The sequence below is a fragment of the Halichoerus grypus genome, chromosome 3, assembly GCF_964656455.1.
Source record: "Halichoerus grypus chromosome 3, mHalGry1.hap1.1, whole genome shotgun sequence".
Lineage (NCBI taxonomy): Eukaryota > Metazoa > Chordata > Mammalia > Carnivora > Phocidae > Halichoerus > Halichoerus grypus.
Genome location: NC_135714.1, coordinates 39,450,811 through 39,469,614, shown reverse-complemented (window position 1 = coordinate 39,469,614; position 18,804 = coordinate 39,450,811). Strand labels below are relative to the sequence as shown.

The following is an 18,804-nucleotide window of genomic DNA, read 5'->3' as shown; positions in this document are numbered from 1 at the left end:
ATAACATTAGATTTTCCAAGACATAAATCTATTTTGCTTGTGTAGTGATGATTAAATGAGTAATGTGTTAAATGTTATTTAGAATAGAATTTTAGCAAATTTTAAAGAAAATTCTAAAACTTTTTAATTGAATTACCTGTGTGGATATAGAAAGGTATACAGATAACTAGTGTATAGCTTGATGAATTTTTACGAACTGAACATAACCAGGTAACCAAAACTCTGATTAAACAGAATATTATCAGTATTTCCAAAACCCTCCTTGTATCCTTCATAACCATCATCCTGGTTTCAAACGGTATAGATTAGTTTTTTTTATTTGTTATATGTAAGATTAGTTTTTCCTATTTGTTATATGTAAGATTAGTTTTTTCTATTTGTTATATGTAAGATTAGTTTTTCCTATTTGTTATATGTAAGATTAGTTTTTTCTATTTGTTATATGTAAACGGACTCATATACTACATACTCTTGTGTTTGGCTTCCTTTGCTTGGTGTTGTGTGTGTGAGGTTCATTCACGTAGTTTCTTTATTCTCATTGTAGAGTATCCAGTTGTGTGAATACCAAATTCATTGATCCTATTGTTGATTGTCATTTGAATAGTTAAGGACATTTCTTTTTAAGTTTCAGACCTTTTTTTCAGGCAGTTGTTATCCCTGCCCAGAAACTGTAGACGTGAAGTGCAATTGTGGGAATACAAAGGTGACGGTGCCCTGTGGCCGGGAACGTACCACAAGACCACCCAAGTGCAAAGAGCAATGTAGGTTAGTATGCGGTTCTGCACAGACTTACACCTGGTGTCTTAGCAAATTTAAATTCATATTGATTTTAAATATTGTTAGTATTTTAAATTTTGCATTAATGTTCTAAAATACTAATATTCACAGTATTCTTATTCTGTATGGAATCAGAAGATACTTAAATAGATAATTGCACTTTAGATATAATTGTTCATTAATCAAAAGTAATTTAAAAAATTGTACTTTATGATTTAGTCGACCACCAACTTGCCATCATACAAGTCAAGAAAAACATCGCTGTCACTTTGGCTCTTGTCCTCCATGTCATCAGCCTTGCCAGAAAGTTTTGGAGAAATGTGGTCACTTGTGTCCTGCTCCATGTCATGACCAAGCATTAATAAAGCAAACTGGCAGGGTAAGGGAATATATTATTAAGAGGTAGTGCATTTCTGTGGGTCATATTTTCTTAATTTTACTTAGTCATTCAACAAGCAATGATTAAGTACCTACTGGGTGTTAAGCACTGTGATAGGAGCTGGGGTACAAGGTAAATATGACTTGATCTTTTGTCCTAAGAAGCTCACGGCATAGAAAAGAACCAGTAAACGGATGTTTGCTAATAACATGTGATAATCACGTTATCATCCTGATACACATGAGTTTGGCAGTCTTCCTTCATATATTGTGGTCCAGGGTTATAGATATCTTCTGGTTTCCTCAAAGATTCATTCACTTAGTGAATATTTATTGAGTCCTTACTATGTGTTAAGCATTCTCCTACCTGCTAGGGACACAACAGTGAACAAATAATGGAGATTACATTCTACTGGTGGAAGTTGGATTTTACAGTGCTGTTTCTCATTCCCCTTTTGGCTAATAAGAAGTAAAGGAAGCTACTTTGTCTTTGTTCTGCCATTTAAAAACTGGAGTCTGCCTTCATTTGTAGCATCAGATGTGTGTGGAGGGGAACATCTGATAGAGTACAGATGGGATAAAATATTTCAGTAAGCACAATTTGTTGGTTACTTGAAAAAATTTCAGCCTGCTTGAACAGAGGATATGTGGGACTATTTTCTTAGATTCTTATATTGGCCATATGATTTAATTCCTCTGCCTTTAAATTGTTTTGTATTTTACTTGTAGCACCAGCCTACAGGCCCTTGGGAACAGCCTTTGGAGCCAGAGTTTATTCAGACTGCATTACCGTGTCCTCCATGTCAAGTTCCTATTCCTACGTAAGTATTTTAGAATTTTAACTTAAAAATAATTTTTTTTTACATAGTTCTAAGTTTATCTTAAATTACCTTCTCCCCTTTTTCTGTGTTCAGTTCATCATTTTTTTCAGGCTTCGTCCATAAACCAGTCTCTCTGTCTTCAGCCTCATTCTTTTCTAAGTACATTTTACATACTGCTTGAAAACCTCTAGATATCTTTTTTTGAGTCTTTTCCCCAGCTGGAGTTTAATGTCCTTCTGAATTTCCATAGCAACTCGCACTTAGAATAATTCATCCAAGAGATCATCATCTGTTAGTTTTCCTGATACCCATGCTAGTCTGTGAGCTACTTGAGGACAGAGGAGAGCCAGGTTGTAGGTAAGGCATACTTGAAGGAAACATTGAAAATCAAAGAAAGTAGTGTTCTGGAATGTAGTATTCCCAGGTAATGACCTGGACTGGGTTGTAAGGAGTCAAACCCTAGGGTAATATGAATCGTGGAGTGGTTCATACTTTGAGTAGAGGTTATAGAATATAGGAGTAAAAGAAGCACAGAATTCTGGGAACTAACGTAAAATTAGAAAACAGGTTGTTTTCTACCATTAAGATTCCAAACTGAATATTGGTATGTCTTGCGTATCTTTTTAAAGAGACAGTTCTAGAGCCATAGGCTTAAAGATACAGTTATTTCCTTTTAAAAGCTCTCCCATTATGTCCTTCCACATCTTTCCTCTCAGTTTAAGTAGAATGTATATTTTTATATATTGGTTGTGCAGTCAGGTTGGGAGGCAAAGTGTTATTGGGAGCTGTATCTACAACATAGTGATTTTAGTCTGTAGATTAGTCAGGGTGGGGGGAATTCATAGTCACTTAAATTGTTTGTATAAGTGTAGTCAGTTATCTTTGAATTCCTTAGTCTGTCTTACAGGAGGATTATTTAACAGATATTCCCCTCTTATTTCATTCAGTTAATTTCCTCAAAATGTTAGGTTGGATTAAATATTTTATGACGGTAGAAAAACTGCCTGGAATTACTAAGTCATGTTTACTAGAGGTTTAAAGACTTAATTTTATTTATTTATTTATTTATTTATTTATTTATTTAATTTATTTATTTTAAGATTTTATTTATTTATTTGACAGAGAGAGACACAGCGAGAGAGGGAACACAAGCAGGGGGAGTGGGAGAGGGAGAAGCAGGCTTCCCGCGGAGCAGGGAGCCCGATGTGGGACTTGATCCCAGGACCCTGGGATCATGACCTGAGCCGAAGGCAGTCGCTTAACCGACTGAGCCACCCAGGCGCCCTAAAGAATTAATTTTAAAAGTCTTTCCTTTGCACTTGACTGGAATGTGCTGCTGAAAGGTTTTTTTAGGGGTATATATATATATATTAAGACATTGTGTTTTAGAGTAAGGACTCTTTGAGTCCAGTGTTATGCTTCCTGCTAACTACTACCATGAATAAGTCATATATCCTCTCTGTTTGTAAAATAAGGATATTCAAGATATTTACAAAGATGTCAGTGGGGAAGAGAGAAGTTTTGGAGGGAGGTCTTTATCAAAAAAATATTTGTTGTGTCTAGTAAACAATTTTTTTCTTAGTCTATTTTTTCTGATGTTAGTATAGCCACATTTACCCTCTTTTGGTTACAATTTACATGAAGGAATGGACAGATTCTTAGAAACACAAAAACTTCTGAAACTGACTCAAAGAGAAGTAGAAAATCTAAATAAACTTATACCTAGTAAAGAGATTAAACTAGTAACCAAAAGCCTACCACAAAGAAAAGCTGAGGATGAATGACTTTACTGGTGAATTCTACCAAACATTTAAGAAATTAACACCAGTGTTTCACTATGGGGAGACACTTCCTGACTTACTCAATGAAACTTATATTTCCCTGATACTAAGAGCAGAAAAAGACATCACAGGAAGAGAAAACTATAGATCAATATTCCTTTTATATATAGATATAAAAATTCTCAACCAAATACTAACAAACTGAATCTAGCAACATGTAAAAAGGATTGTACATCATGACCAAGAGGGATATATCCCAGAAATAGGAGGTTGATTCAACATATGAAAACCAAAATATCAAAGTACTATTTTATCATAAGAATAAAGGACAATCAATAGATGCAGAAAAACATTTGACAAAATCCTACATACTTTCTAGATAAAAACACTCAACAAACTTAGATAAACAAACTCCCTCAACCTGATAAAGGACATCAGTGAAAAACCCTTAATCATACTTAATGGTGAAAGACCAAAAGCTTTCCTGTTAAGAACAGGAAAAAGAGTAGGATGTCTGCCCTTGCCCCTTCTATTTAGGTTTACATTGTATTAGAGGTGCTAGCCAGAGCAATTAGACTAGAAAAAGAAAGAATGTATTCACATTGGGAATAAAGAAGTAAAACTATTTGTATTTTTAAATGATATGACCTTGTATATGAAAAATCCTTACACAGACTGTTAGAGATGATAGGATTTTTCATATACAAGATCATGTAGTGTACAGAAGTCAATGGCTTTGGTAAGGCTATAAGAAACATTAGTCTACAAAAGTCAATTCTATACCCTAGTAATGAACCATCTGAAAATGAAATTAAGAAAACAGTTCTACTTCCAGTAGCATTAAAAAAGCAACTTGTTTATTCAACAAATTTAATTTAAAAAATCTAAGATTTTGTACACTGAAAACTATAAAACATTTTTGAAAGAAATTAAAGAAGACCAAAGGCCGTGGTACTGGCGTACAGATAGACATGGATCAAGGGGATAGAATTGAGAGTCTGGCCATACATGTAGGAATTTATTTCTAAGTTAGTTAGTTACTTTTTGATAACAGTTATTTAATAAATGGAAAGACATCCCATGTTTGTGGATGGGAAGACTTAATGTTAAGGGCACTACTACCCAAAATGATATACAAATTTAACATACTCTCTGTCAAAACCACAGCAGGCTTTTATGCAGAAATTGTCCCCAAAATTCATATGGAAATGTGAAGGACCCAGAATAGCCAAAATCTTCTTAAAAGTGAAAACAAAGTTAGAGGACTCACACTTCCTGATTTTAAACTTATAAAACTATAGCAGTTAAGAATTGGTGTAGGGACAGACACATTGATCAATGGAATAGAATTGAGAGGCCAGAAGGAAACCCATATGTTTATGGTCAATTGATTTTTGATAAGAGTGTCAAAACAGTTCAGTGGGAGGAAGAATGTTTCATGTCAACACATGGTGCTGAGAGAATAGATATTCACAGGGAAAAAAAATGAAATTGGACCTCTACATCACAACATATATAAATATTAACTCAAAATGGATCAAAGATCTAAAAGTAAGAGCTATTAAACTCTTAGAAGAAAACATAGGTGTAACCCTTTGTGTCCTTGTGTTAGGCAGTGATTTGTTACATAGGATACCTAAAGCATAAGCAACAAAAGAAAAAATAAAGTCAGGACATTATTAACCACAATTTCTTAATTGTGCTTCAAGGACACAATAAAAAAATTGAAAAGACAACCCACAGAATGGGAGAAAAAGTTTGCAAATCATATATTCTATAAGAATATTATCTAGAATATATAAAGAATTCTTAAACTGAGAAACAAAAAGACAATCCAATTTAAAAATGGGCAAAATCTTTGAATAGACGTTCCTCTGGAGATCTTACAAGTGGCCAGTAAACATGTGAAAAGATGCTCAAATAATTGTTAGGGAAATGCAAGTCAAAACCATGTTAAGGTGTCATTTTACACTCACTAGGAAGGCTAAAATAAAGAAGATGTTGGTGAAGATAGGGAGTAGTTGGGACCGTCGTACATTGCTGATGGGAATGTAAAATGGTGCAACTACTTGGGAAAGCAGTTTGGTAGTTTCTCACGAAACTAAACTTGGACTTACCAATTTTACTCTTAGGTATACACCTGAGAGAATTGAAAATATGTGTTCACAAAAAAACTTGGACACGAATGTTACAATAATAGGAGCATTATTATGAATAGCCAGAAAGTGGAAACAAATATCTATTGATTGATGAATGGATAAACAAAATGTGGTATATCCATGCAATGGAATATCATTCAGCTATAAAAATGCATGAATTACTGATAACTGCTATAACATGGATGAACCTTGAAAACAGTATTCTAAGTGAAGGAAGCCAGACATGAACGGCCACATAATGTTTGATTCCATTTATATGAAATGTTCAAAATAGGCAAATCCATAGAGATAGAAAGTAGATTAGTGGTTGCCAGGGGCTACAGAGTGACTTCTAATAGTTACAGGGTTTCTCTGTTGATTATGAAAATATGCTCGATACTGGTGAGGGTTCCATAACCTTGTGAATATACTAAAAACCACTGAACTGTACATTTAAAAGTATAAATTTTATGGTATGTGAGTTTTATCTCAATTTTAAAAAGGAGACAAACCTACACATAAAGATCCTTCTAATTCTGATAACAATGATTTTTCAGTGGATGTGTAATAAAATTATTATAAAGTATATGTTAAAATTATTACTTGTCACATGAACTATCCAGGTAGTATGATTTCTTTCTTAGAGTAGAATGTTCATGTCTTCTTGTCCCTTAACATGACTTTTAATCATGATTTGGCTATGTGGTAAAAGAATTCTGAACATACGTGTTAAATCATTTGCAGTGCCTTTGGCTTCAAGTTATAAAGAACCTAAATAAAAAGTGACATAATAATGTTTATGCCTTGCACGGTTAGATTGGAGGTAGAGCAGCTTCGTGGTTGGTTAAGCTGGTTAATGCAATGATACATCATCAAAGGCCCAGATTCTATTTTATCCTCAGTGTGTCATCTTTGCCGTCAGGCTGTTTGGTTTTCTGATCAACCTCCCATCCAGATAGGAAGTTTCCAAAAAGAAAAACAGAAACTGTTTATGCCTTCTACCATCATCATCTTTTTTTAAAGAGTGAGAAGCCTTTTCCAGAAGCCCCATAGCAAAACTCCTTCTACATTTCATTGGCCAGAATAGGATCATAAGACAATTTCTAAACCAGTCCCTGGAAAGGGAAGTGGAATGTTTATTTTTAAATTCTTTTAAATAGACTTTATCTTTTTTAGGTGATTTTCAGGTTTACAGAAAAATTACACAGACAGTACAGAGTTCCCATATGATCCTGCCACACATACTTTCCCTTGTTATTAACATTTTGTATTAGTGAGGTACAGTTTTTTTACAATCGAGGAACTGATATTGAATAATAATAATATTATAAACTAAAGTCCATAGTTTACATTAGGGTTTACTTTTTGTGTTGGACGGTTCTATGAGTGTTGATAAATTCATGATCTCATGTATCCACTATCCACCATTACAATAACATACAGAATAGTTTCACTGCCCTAAATGTGTCTGGTGCTATACTTGTTCATCTCTTACCTTCTCTCCCTCAAGCCACTGGTAATCGTTGCTCTTTTTAATGTCTCTGTGGTTTTGCCTTTTCCAGAATGTCACCTAGTTGGAATCATACGGTTCGTAGGCTTTTCAGCATATTTCATGTAGCAATATGCATTTAAGTTTCCTCTGTGTCTTTTAGTGTCTTGGTAGCTCATTTCTTTTTATTGCTGAATAATATTCCATTGTATGAATGTACCACAGTTTGTTTATCCATTCACCTATTGAAGGACATTTTGGTTGCTTCCAAATTTTGACAATTATGAAAAAAGCTGCTATAAACATTGATGTATAGATTTTGCTGGATCATATCGTAAGCCTAGTTTCTCTTTGTAAGACACTGCCAAACCATCCAACAAGGTGGCTGTACCATGTTACATTCTCATCAGCACTGCGAGTGCCTGTGGCCCTGTGTTCTTCTCAGCATATGCTCCTGTCCACGTTTTGGGTTTTAGTCATTCTAATAGGTGTGCAGTGGCATCTCATTGTAATTGGCAGTTTTCTAATGACACATGATGTTCAGCATCTTTTCATATGTTTATTTGCTGCCTGTATGTCTTCTTTGGATGGTGAGGTGTCCTCTCTTCAAATCTTGACCATTTTTTAATTGGGTTGTTTGCTTTCTTATTGAGTTTTAAGAATTTTGTTTACATTTTGGATACAAGTCCTTTACCAGATACATGTTTTCCAAATACTTTCTGCCGGTCTGTGGCTTTTCGTTTATGTGTTTTCATTTAGCACTTTCATTTAAGTGTTTTTCACAAGGCAGATGTTTTGGTTTAATAAAGTCTAGCTTAACCATTTTTCTTTTGGAGATCATGCTTTTGGTGTTGAATCTAAAAAATCATCATTAAATCCAAGTCACCTAGATTTTCTCCTATGTTTATAGTTTCACACTCCACATTTAGGTCTGTGATCCATTTTGAGTTACCTGTTGTGAAAGGTGTAAGGCCTGTTGGGATTTTTTTTCTGTGTCGATGTCTTAATTCCAGCACCAACCATTTGTTGAAAAGACTATCCCTTCTCTATTCGGTTGCCTTTTTCCTTCGTTAGAGATCATTCGACTATATTTATGTAGGTCTGTTTCTGGGCTTTCTCTTCTGTTCCATTCTGTTAACAGTACCCTACTGTCTTAATCACTATAGCTTTATAGTATGTCTTTAAGTTGGATAGTGTCAGTACTGTGTTGTTCTTCAGTACTGTATTGGCTATCCTGGGTTTTTTGTTTTTCCATACAGACCTTAGAATCAGTTTGCTGGTGTCCACTATTAATAACTTGCTGGGATTTTGATTAGAATTATGTTGAATCTAGATCAATTTGGGAAAAAAGCAACATTTTAACAATATTTGCACCTTCCTATCAGTGAACATGGGATATCTCATCATTTATTTAGATTGTCTTTGATTTCTTTCATCAGTGTTTTGTTGTTTTGCACATATAGATCATGTATATATTTTGTTAGATTTGTATCTATTTCATTTTTTGTGCTAATATAAATGGTGGTATGTTTTAAATTTCAAATTCCAATTGTTCATTGCTGGTACATAGAAGAGCAATTGGCTTTTGTGTGTTAACTTTGTATCCTGCAAGTTTTCTATCTTCACTTCTGTTTATTTTTTATTCTTAATAAAACTAGTAGACTTAGCACCTTTGCTTTAGATAATCTTTTTGAAGAATTTGTAACGTTTTCATTTTATTTTTTTCTTGCAGAGAATGTCTTGGGAAGCATGAGGTGAGTTATAGGCACAAATTTTAAGTAAAGCTTATAATTTATGCCTCTTCTATTGAGGATTGTTAGAAATGACAAGGTATAATTATTATTTTTTTAGTGCTTTAAAAAGTACAAGAGTTATCTGCAAATTTTTTTTTAAAGATGTACTTTATTTTAGAGTGGGAGAGAGAGAGCTCATGTGTGCCAGTGGGGGAAGGGGCAGAGGCAGAGGGAGAGGGAGAGAAGCAGACTCCCCACTGATCAGGGAACCTGACATGGGGCTTGATCCCAAGAGCCTGAGATCATGACCTGAGCCAAAATCAGGAATTGGATGCTCAACCAACTGAGCAAACCAGGTGCCCCTCTGCTGATGTTTAAAATATACTGTGCTTTTGGGAATTAGCCAATGTATATGTGGTCACTATAGCATCGTTGTATTGAATTTCCCTTTTGGGAATAGAATGTTTTGCTTATTGGCATTCATTTTTTGGATTTTTTGATAGGTTACTTTGATTTTGAATATAACTATTATTAATGAAAATGTGTTAGACCTTTATGAAACTTGTTCTCAAATGATAATAGAGTCATTTCAGAAACATGGGTCCAGAAGGTTTTGTGTGTGTTGCTAATTTTCTTTTTCTTTTTTTTTTTTTTTAAGGTGAGTCCACTACCATGCCATGCTGTAGGACCTTACTCTTGTAAGAGAGTATGTGGACGAACCTTAGGTTGTCAGAATCACACGTGTGTGAAAGAATGCCACAAAGTAACTGAAATTGACACCTGCGTTGGCAAAAACAAGGTAATATCCTTAGGTTGAATGTATATGTGCTTCTAGTATGCTTGGAACATTTTTTTGAATAATGGTGCCATAAATATTTTTACATTTTGTTAGGACTTTTTTATTCCGTCTTGCCCTCATCCCTTCTCCTTCCTTGCCTCTCTTAATACAACCAGCTTTAACAGCTTGGTGTATATTTCTCTTTATCTTTGTGCTAACTCATGATAATAAGCCTTTTAATGTTCTCTCAACATACTGTACTGTGTTAATACATAGGCTTTGATTTTATGATAAAAGTACAGAAATTATGTGTCTGTTTAGATAGTAGTTAATAATATCACTTCCACTTCTGTTTATTTATATCTCTGGCTTTAGTCTGGAACATTTGTTCTCAGCAATTTTTTTTTTTTTTTTTTTTTTTTTTTTTAACAGGAGATACAGCTTTATTGTGGAAAAGCCAAGTTAGCAGAAATCTGAAGCAAGTACAGAATGTTTAGCCTATCTACTAGTGTTCTCAGCAATTTTTTAAACCTAACATCTGTGATAGGCAATCTTCACAATTTTTTTTTTTAATTTTATTTTATTATGTTATGTTAGTCACCATACAATACATCATTAGTTTTTGATGTAGTGATCCATGATTCGTTGTTTTCGTATAACACCCAGTGCTCCATGCAGTACGTGCCCTCTTTAATACCCATCACCAGGCTAACCTATTCTCCCACCTCCCTCCCCTCTAGAACCCTCAGTTTGTTTCTCAGAGTCCATAGTCTCTCATGGTTCGTCTTCCCCTCCGATTTTAATAAATTCCCAATTGTTCATTGGAAATAAAGTAAATAGCATCACAGATGTAGGGCATGTGTGTGTGAAATTCACTAAAAGCATTTTCTAAAGCATATGAGAAGTCATCCATTGAAAGATCTCTAAAATTGCCATTTTACAAGGAAAAATAAATGTAGCTAATCAAATTTTAAATGATATTAAATTTTATTTTTGAACATTTAAATTCGTCAGCACATAAAAACATAGAACAACAAAAGTATTTTCAATAGCAATAAAATATAAAAGACTCCTATTAAAACAGAGATACAGATAGTGTCCTGTTCTGAATTTCCTAGGCCATATGAGTTTCTGGCCAAGAAAATATAGGCAGAAATGCTTTTCATCTCCAAAAATAGTCAGGGAAATCTTTATTTATCATTAACCACTCTACTTTTTTTTTTTGAACTGATATTTTCAGTTTTTTTTATTTATTTATTATTAACATATAATGTATTATTTGTTTCAGGGATACAGGTCTGTGATTCATCAGTCTTACACAGTTCACAGTGCTCACCATAGCACATACCCTCCCCAGTGTCCATCACCCAGCCACCTCATCCCTCCCACCCACCTCCACTCCAGCAACCCTCAGTTTGTTTCCTGAGATTAAGAGTCTCTTATGGTTTGTCTCCCTCTCTGGTTTCATTTTGTTTCATTTTTCCCTCTCTTCCCCTATGATCTCTGTCTTGTTTCTCAAATTCCTTATATCATTGAGATCATATGGTACTTATCTTTCTCTGATTGACTTATTTTGCTTAGCATAATACCCTCTAGTTCTATCCACGTTGTTGCAAATGGCAAGATTTCGTTTTTTTTGATGGCTGAGTAATATTCCATTGTATATATATACCGCATCTTCTTTATTCATTCATCTGTTGATGGACATCTAGGCTCCTTCCGTAGTTTGGCTATTGTGGACATTGCTGCTACGAACATTGGGGTGCACGTGTCCCTTTGGATCACTACATTTGTAATTTTGGGGTAAATACCCAGTAGTACAATTGCTGGGACGTAGGGTAGCTCTATTTTCAACTTTTTGAGGAACCTCCATACTGTTTTCCAGAGTGGCTGCACCAGCTTGCATTCCCACCAACAGTGTAGGAGGGTTCCCCCTTCTCTGCATCCTCGCCAACGTTTCCTGACTTGTTAATTTTAGCCATCTGACTGGTGTGAGGTGGTATCTCATTGAGGTTTTGATTTGTATTTCCCTGATGCCAGGTGATGTTGAGCACTTTTTCATGTGTCTGTTGGCCATGTCTTCTTTGCAGAAATGTCTGTTCATTTAACCACTCTACTTTTTCTCTACTTCTGTGATTGAGGAGGTTGTTATGTCCCATGTGATACAGTTAAAAACTAAGTCTCCATCCTCCAGTGTCCCAGAATGACTGATTTGCCAGAGTCCCCTGCCAGGCTACATTTGACATGGTGTGTGAATAAAAAATAAACTTTTGTTACATAAAAAATTATATATTTTAAAAATATTTAATGTTTTTTTTGTAGACTTCCATTCTTCAGGGAATCAATACTATTAGCAAGTGTGTTTAATGAGGAATAAGCAAAAATTTTAAGATTCTTTTTATTAACTAACATTAAATTTACAAATGTTTAAGTTATTAATATGAATTGTAATTGAAAATTTCACTTGCATTGTTATTTTTTGGGTCTTTGATTTGGTGATTGTAAAGCATGATAACCTAAGCCTCCATAGTATCATTCTCGTTCATGTGCAGACATGTGAATGTATAGCTTATAATTTCTTCATCGATCCATGCTTTAATCCTTAATAAAAATGTACTCATGATAAAATGAAAAAGATATTGGAATTATAAGATCATACTAACATAATAATTCAAAACCACTTTAGTGAGAATATAGTGCTGTATGGCTTTCCTCCTCTGGATTTCCAGAACATCAAGTGAGTTGGAAAAAAAAAAAAAACCTCACTTCAAGAGCTGATATGACACTGATTGGGGAATTATCTTGGATTATCCCAGCATTGCTTCATGGGTAATGGCTGTGGTAAAATATGGGTTATAAGTTATGTGCAGTTCTTAATTTAGCTACAAGTCCATCTTTATCTCCCATTCATGGAAGGCTGAGGCAGTGCAAGTGAGTGAAAATTACATTATTTGGGGGATTACTTTGCAGTCATTATAATTTATATATTAAAAATGAAATAATTCATAAACTCTTTAAAATGAATTCCTTACTGTAACATCTCAAGTGAGACCCATTAGAGAAGATCTCCTTGTATGTCTCTCTTGACCCAGATGGCTCTGGAATTCTAACGCAGTTTCTACCTTGAATTCTAGCACAGAGCCTACAACATAGCAGGTATTTAAAAGTGTTTATTGAATTGACTGGAATCAAAACTCTTTTGCTTCTTATCTCTGTTCTGGTCTCTTTCCCTGGCCTTACTGGCAGATCTCAGTCCAATTAAGGCTATTCTTACAAGCAGTGCCTTTGATTGCTACCATTAGCAACAAATATATCCCTATTGTCTAATTCATTGACTGGAGTGAGTGGAACAGTGGTTAACTGGGGAAAGGTGTGAGACTGATGGCAAATGAAGTGTGTGTATTTCCCAAGCAAACCTGAGTACAAATATTTTTGAGTGACTGAAAGAAGAAATAATGAAGATAGTCTTTTCTCTTTGGGAAAAATCTGTACCAAAAAAAAAAAAAAAAAGAAAATATATGTACATAATCACACATAGGCACATATATTTCTTATGTAATTATGTATGTGATAGACCCTTGCCATGCAGTGTTGTCTGAGTGATGGGCATCACCTGGAATCTTGTTGGAAATGCAAAATCTCAGGTCTCACCTAAGTATTTTAACGATTGCCAAGTGATTGATCATGCACAAAAATGTTTGAGAATCACTGCTAAGGGCAATGTGTGTGATGTGTGATGTTTCATTGATTTAAAAAAAAAGAATTTTGTTACGATCATCAATCTCACTAAGAGATTGGAAGTTAATTATTCCAGCCGTTAAAAACAAGGGATAATTTTGTAATGTGATAGAGGTACTAATTATTGCTACAGTGACAATCTTATTACAGTACGTAAATGTTGAACACTTTAAATTTACAAAATGTCAAATATATGTTAATAAAATGGGAAAAAAAGAATTTTACCTATCAAGATTTATTTTCCAATTTGTAAAGTAACCCAAATGTTTATTCTGCTTTCCTTCTCATCATCTTATTGCTTAAAATTAGGATTGCTGTCTTCTCTGGATTTCCAGCTGTCTTATGAATCAGAAAAAAAACTCATTTTAAAAGCTGATATGACTGATAAGGGAATTATTGTGGATTATTCCAATATTGTTCCCTGGGTTAAAATTTGTTTTCTTTTTTTTTAAAGGAGAACTGTGTAAGATATTTGACAGCCAGGCTTGCTGTATTGGAAGTGATCCAGGAAGATAGCTTAGCAAGTACAGATTTAGTGATTTTTTTTTTCGTAATTGGAAGGAAGGAGCCTCATATCATCAATATAATTCTTCTTTTGCAGATAGGGAAACTGAAGGTTGTCAAGTGACTTGTTCATGATCGTGTAACAGGACAGTAGTAATCAGAGAGTGGTAGTATCCCTGTCTTAACTCCCAGCCCAGTATGTTCTTCTGTTCATGTTATTTAAATGAAAGATTATTGCAGGTGTACCACATAGCCAGGAAAAAACAAGTGAAACAGACTGTGTGTGTCATCTTTGGTTATATTTGCGTATTTTGAGATTTCTCGGCCTATCTTTCTCCTAGTCTTTCCCATTTCAGAAAGTTGTATTACCAGTTTTACCCAGTTCTGCTGATTAAAGGGAGGAACATTTCTTGATTTCTTTCTTCATTGTCCTTGTCTCACAAGATCCTTGTCAGGTTTATCTTCAAAGTACATCCCTGAATCTGACCATTTCTTATAATCTCCACCACTAACATCCTCATCCAAGCCACCATCATCTCTTCCCTAGAGATGTCTGTAATATTCTCCCAGCCAACTTCTCTACTCCCACTTTTCTCTTACTGCATCAGCTAGATTCATCTTTTAAAAATGTAAGTAAAAAAAAAAAAAAATGTAGGTCAGGTGTGTTATCTCCCTGTTCAAAACCCATCAGTAGCTTTCAGTTACTCTTAGGATAAAATCCAAATGGCCTTATGATGGCCTATAAGGTTTCATAATGATCTAACTTCTGACTACCTTTCCTCCCTCTTCACTCATCACTCACGTGCTCATTTCTACTTCTGTTCTTGCTATTTCTTGAATATTCCAAATTTGTTCTACGTCAGAGGCTTTGCACTTAGTGTTCTTTTCTCTGGGACTCTACATTTTTATGGCTCTCTCCCTTATTTATTCTGTTCAAACATGAACTTTATCAGATAGGCTTCCTTCTTACTGCTCCTTTTACTCCCTCTTAACCTGCTTTTTCTTTTTTCAGAGTATTTATGAAGACATTCTATTATGTTCTTTATCTCCCTCACTTAAATTTAAGTTTCTTAGGTCAGGGATCTCTCCCATTTTGCATATTCCCAGCATGTGAATAATTCCTGGCATATGATGCTGAAAGAATGTAGAATAAATTAATGTACTTTTAAAAATAAAAAATAGAAATTATTTTTAGAAGAATGTCTCATAATTGAAACACTTTTTGTGTTTCTACATGTCAAAATAGCTTAGATTTTTATTGACATAATCCTACATGTCAAAAATAGTTTAGATTTTTATTGACATAATCACTCTTTTGTAATCATGGCTATACTTAGGAATGATAACAAAATTTTTAAACTTTAAGACTTAGTATCCCTGTCTGTAGCTCTCTTACTTTATCTCATGTATGACATGTGAAAATAAGTAATAGCCTGCAATAATAATTTTTAAACTTCTTTAGTAGGTAGATGGTAGTTAAATTATTAAATTCCTAGAGTAGAGATGTGCCTTGTTGAGTTACATTGAAATACATGTATTTGTAGGGCGCCTGGGTGGCTCAGTTGGTTAAGTGACTGCCTTCGGCTCAGGTCATGATCCTGGAGTCCCGGGATCAAGTCCCGCATTGGGCTCCCTGCTTGGCAGGGAGTCTGCCTCACCCTCTGACCCTCCCCCCTCTCATGTGGTTTCTCTCTCTCTCTCAAATAAATAAATAAAATCTTTAAAAAAAAAAAAAGAAATACATGTATTTGTAAATGTAATGTAATTTTGGTTCATTGAAGTACATTAAAACATAAACTGCTGGTCATTCTCCTTTTTCCCCTTTATGCATGTTTCTCTTTGGCAAGGTGAGAGCAGTGTCTCCAGAACATTGCATGCTTTGGGAATTTTTATTTATGTATTAACAGAGTGTTGATTTCTTTAGTTTGATGGTGATCATGTTTGTTGGGTGGAAATGAATTAACAGTGTTTTATTTTGGGGTGCCTGGGTGGCTCAGTCAGTTAAGCATCTGCCTTCGGCTCAGGTCATGATCCCGGGGTCCTGGGATCGAGCCCCGCATCGGGCTTCCTGCTCAGCAGGGAGCCTGCTTCTCCCTCTGCCTCTGTCGCTCCTCCTGCTTGTGCTCTCTCTCTTTCCCTCTTTCTCTCTCTCTCAAATTAATAAAATATAAAAAAACAAACTGTTTTATTTTGTTCTGCTACTGGCTATTCTTTAGGAACTAATTTACATTTTTAGTAGGAATACTCGCAATCAAGTACAATTTCAAGATGAAGCAGTTTGATTGAATGAGGTTTGTAGACATAAAACTCTTTGTGAATAGTGGTCATATTGATAATCTTGCTGTTCTTCATTTTGAATATGTATTTTTTTCATTTTGAATATTTTTAAGAGTGAAACCATTTTTAAGAGTGCACCATTTTATTAACTGTATTCCTAAGAGCTGCAAAAGTACTTTCTTTTAATGGGATACATAAATTTTATAATTTTAATATATGGAAATGTTAGACTTCTGTACTTAGATGATTTATTTCCTTTCTACCTATCAGGCTGGCCCAGAATGCCTTCAGTGTGAAGAAGGGTGCTCTAAATCACGGCCTCTGGGTTGTCCCCATCCATGTGTTTTGCCATGTCACCCTGGAGAATGTCCTCCTTGTGTTCAGATGCTTAGAATAAAATGTCACTGCAAGATCACAAGCCTATATGTGGAATGTAGGTAAGTGGACTGAAGAAATATTCTTGTTTTACTGTAAGTATTTTTAACTAGTATCTTTTCATAATTCAGAACCCTATAAAGAGTACTTCAAGGAACATTATTCAGTGTTGCCCGTAGACGTTAGAAGACTAGATTTTCCAGTAGGGACCTGAAGAAAGAAACGTAGAATATTTCACCTTGTAAATACAATTAAAAGACAATACAATTCAAAGACAATTCTGGTTTTTTTTCCATTTGGGGATTCTGTATAAGATTTTTTAAGGAAAAAGGTTATATCGCTGCTTTAAAAAATATAATAGCAGATTGCTCGAATAACAGTGTCAAACTAGAATTTTGCTGGATGAAAAGTTGAAGTGCACATAGTTATTGAGGCATAATTTTTAAATTATGGACTTTTATTACAAATGTAGCTGTTATGGCATTTGTCGTAGTACGCTATGACTTCTATATTTCCTTTACTTAAAAAATATGTACACTTAATAAAATGCATGTTTTTGCTTGTGGATTATGTGGAGGGGAAAAAAATTCCCATTTTTTTCTACTTAATCACAATCTAACATAATTTACTAACTTGTTCAGCTTCATTCACCCAAGTTTGTAAAGTGGGCTCTTTGTAAGTGTATTTTATTGAAGTTAAATTTGGGAATATGACTTTGTTTCTGATTTTTTGAACATAAGTACTTTTTGAGAAATGCCTGTTAATATTAAATTTTCTTAGAGATTTTATTTATTTATTTGACAGAGAGTGAGCGAGAGAGAGAGAGCACGTGATGGGGGAGGGTCAGAGGGAGAAGCAGGCTCCCCACTGAGCAGGGAGCCCGATGCGGGACTTGATTCTGGGACTCTGGGATCATGACCTCAGCTGAAGGTAGTCACTTAACCAACTGAGCCACTCAGGCACCCTTAAATTTTTTTTTTTTTTAAGATTTTATTTATTTATTTGAGAGAGAGAGAATGAGAGACAGAGAGCATGAGAGGGAGGAGGGTCAGAGGGAGAAGCAGACTCCCTGCCGAGCAGGGAGCCCGATGCGGGACTCGATCCCAGGACTCCAGGATCATGACCTGAGCCGAAGGCAGTTGCTTAACCAGCTGAGCCACCCAGGCGCCCAGGCACCCTTAAATTTGTTTTTGTCACTTATACTGTAGGCTCATGTTTTCTTAAATTGGAAAAGTCAAATTTCATTCTTTTTAAATATGAAAATTGTTTTGTTGAAATTTTAAGAATAAAATATTACTTTAGCTTTAGAAGTTTTATAGGGAAAGTGAAGATGGCAATTTTGCTTTATTAATGAGGGATACTGAGGAAAGAGATTTTCTTTGGTCTTGCAGGGCCTGAATTTCCCTTTCTTACTTCTTTTTCCCTTCATCATACCGTCTCCAAAGGGTGACTTTACTTTTCTACCTTCTTGTCCAGAGTGTTGCCTTTCCAAGATTGGCTCCTTAATTCTTGTACACTTTTTAAAGTTTCTTCCCATAGTTAGTGCTCTGATCTACCAAGATTTTTCACATCTGGGTGGACTTTCTCTTTTTGGTGTGATGTTAGCTCAGTTACCCTCTTCTCTTTTCTGCTCAGTTTTTCCGGAACACTCCTGGTTCTCTGAAATGATTTGCTGAGGGAGCTTGAGAAATAGCTCTGCTATGAATTGGTATTTATTTTTCTACTTATAGGTAATTTTGAAATTTGTAGAAATTTGTATCTTCTAGTTATTTGGAAGTTATGGGATTTGAGTGATTTTATTAATGAGCTGAATGATTTTTAGGGGGGATGTGTGGATATATATGGATTGAGGTGGCTTCCATTACTACAGTTGTCTGGAGTTCCTTTTTCCTTTCCTTGAATACATTTGAAGTGTTTGTTTTTCAGCAGAATACACATTCTTTTCAAGTGTACATGGAACATTCTTCAGGATAGATCACATATTAGGTTACAAAAGAGGCCTCAACAAATACAAA

The 18,804-nt window shown here is 34.8% G+C and overlaps 1 protein-coding gene across 8 annotated transcripts in view; it reads left to right on the top strand.

The window, feature by feature from the left end:
• The window catches only part of NFXL1 (nuclear transcription factor, X-box binding like 1), a 74,827-nt gene that overhangs the window by 32,630 nt on the left and 23,393 nt on the right, over window positions 1-18,804 (top strand). For all 8 annotated transcript variants that reach the window (XM_078068575.1, XM_078068574.1, XM_078068573.1 and 5 more), the window contains exons 13-18: window positions 645-765; window positions 997-1,156; window positions 1,885-1,976; window positions 9,117-9,138; window positions 9,776-9,916; window positions 16,685-16,851. In XM_078068575.1, the coding sequence (XP_077924701.1) occupies window positions 645-765; window positions 997-1,156; window positions 1,885-1,976; window positions 9,117-9,138; window positions 9,776-9,916; window positions 16,685-16,851 (703 nt within the window). The remainder of the gene's footprint in view (window positions 1-644; window positions 766-996; window positions 1,157-1,884; window positions 1,977-9,116; window positions 9,139-9,775; window positions 9,917-16,684; window positions 16,852-18,804) is intronic.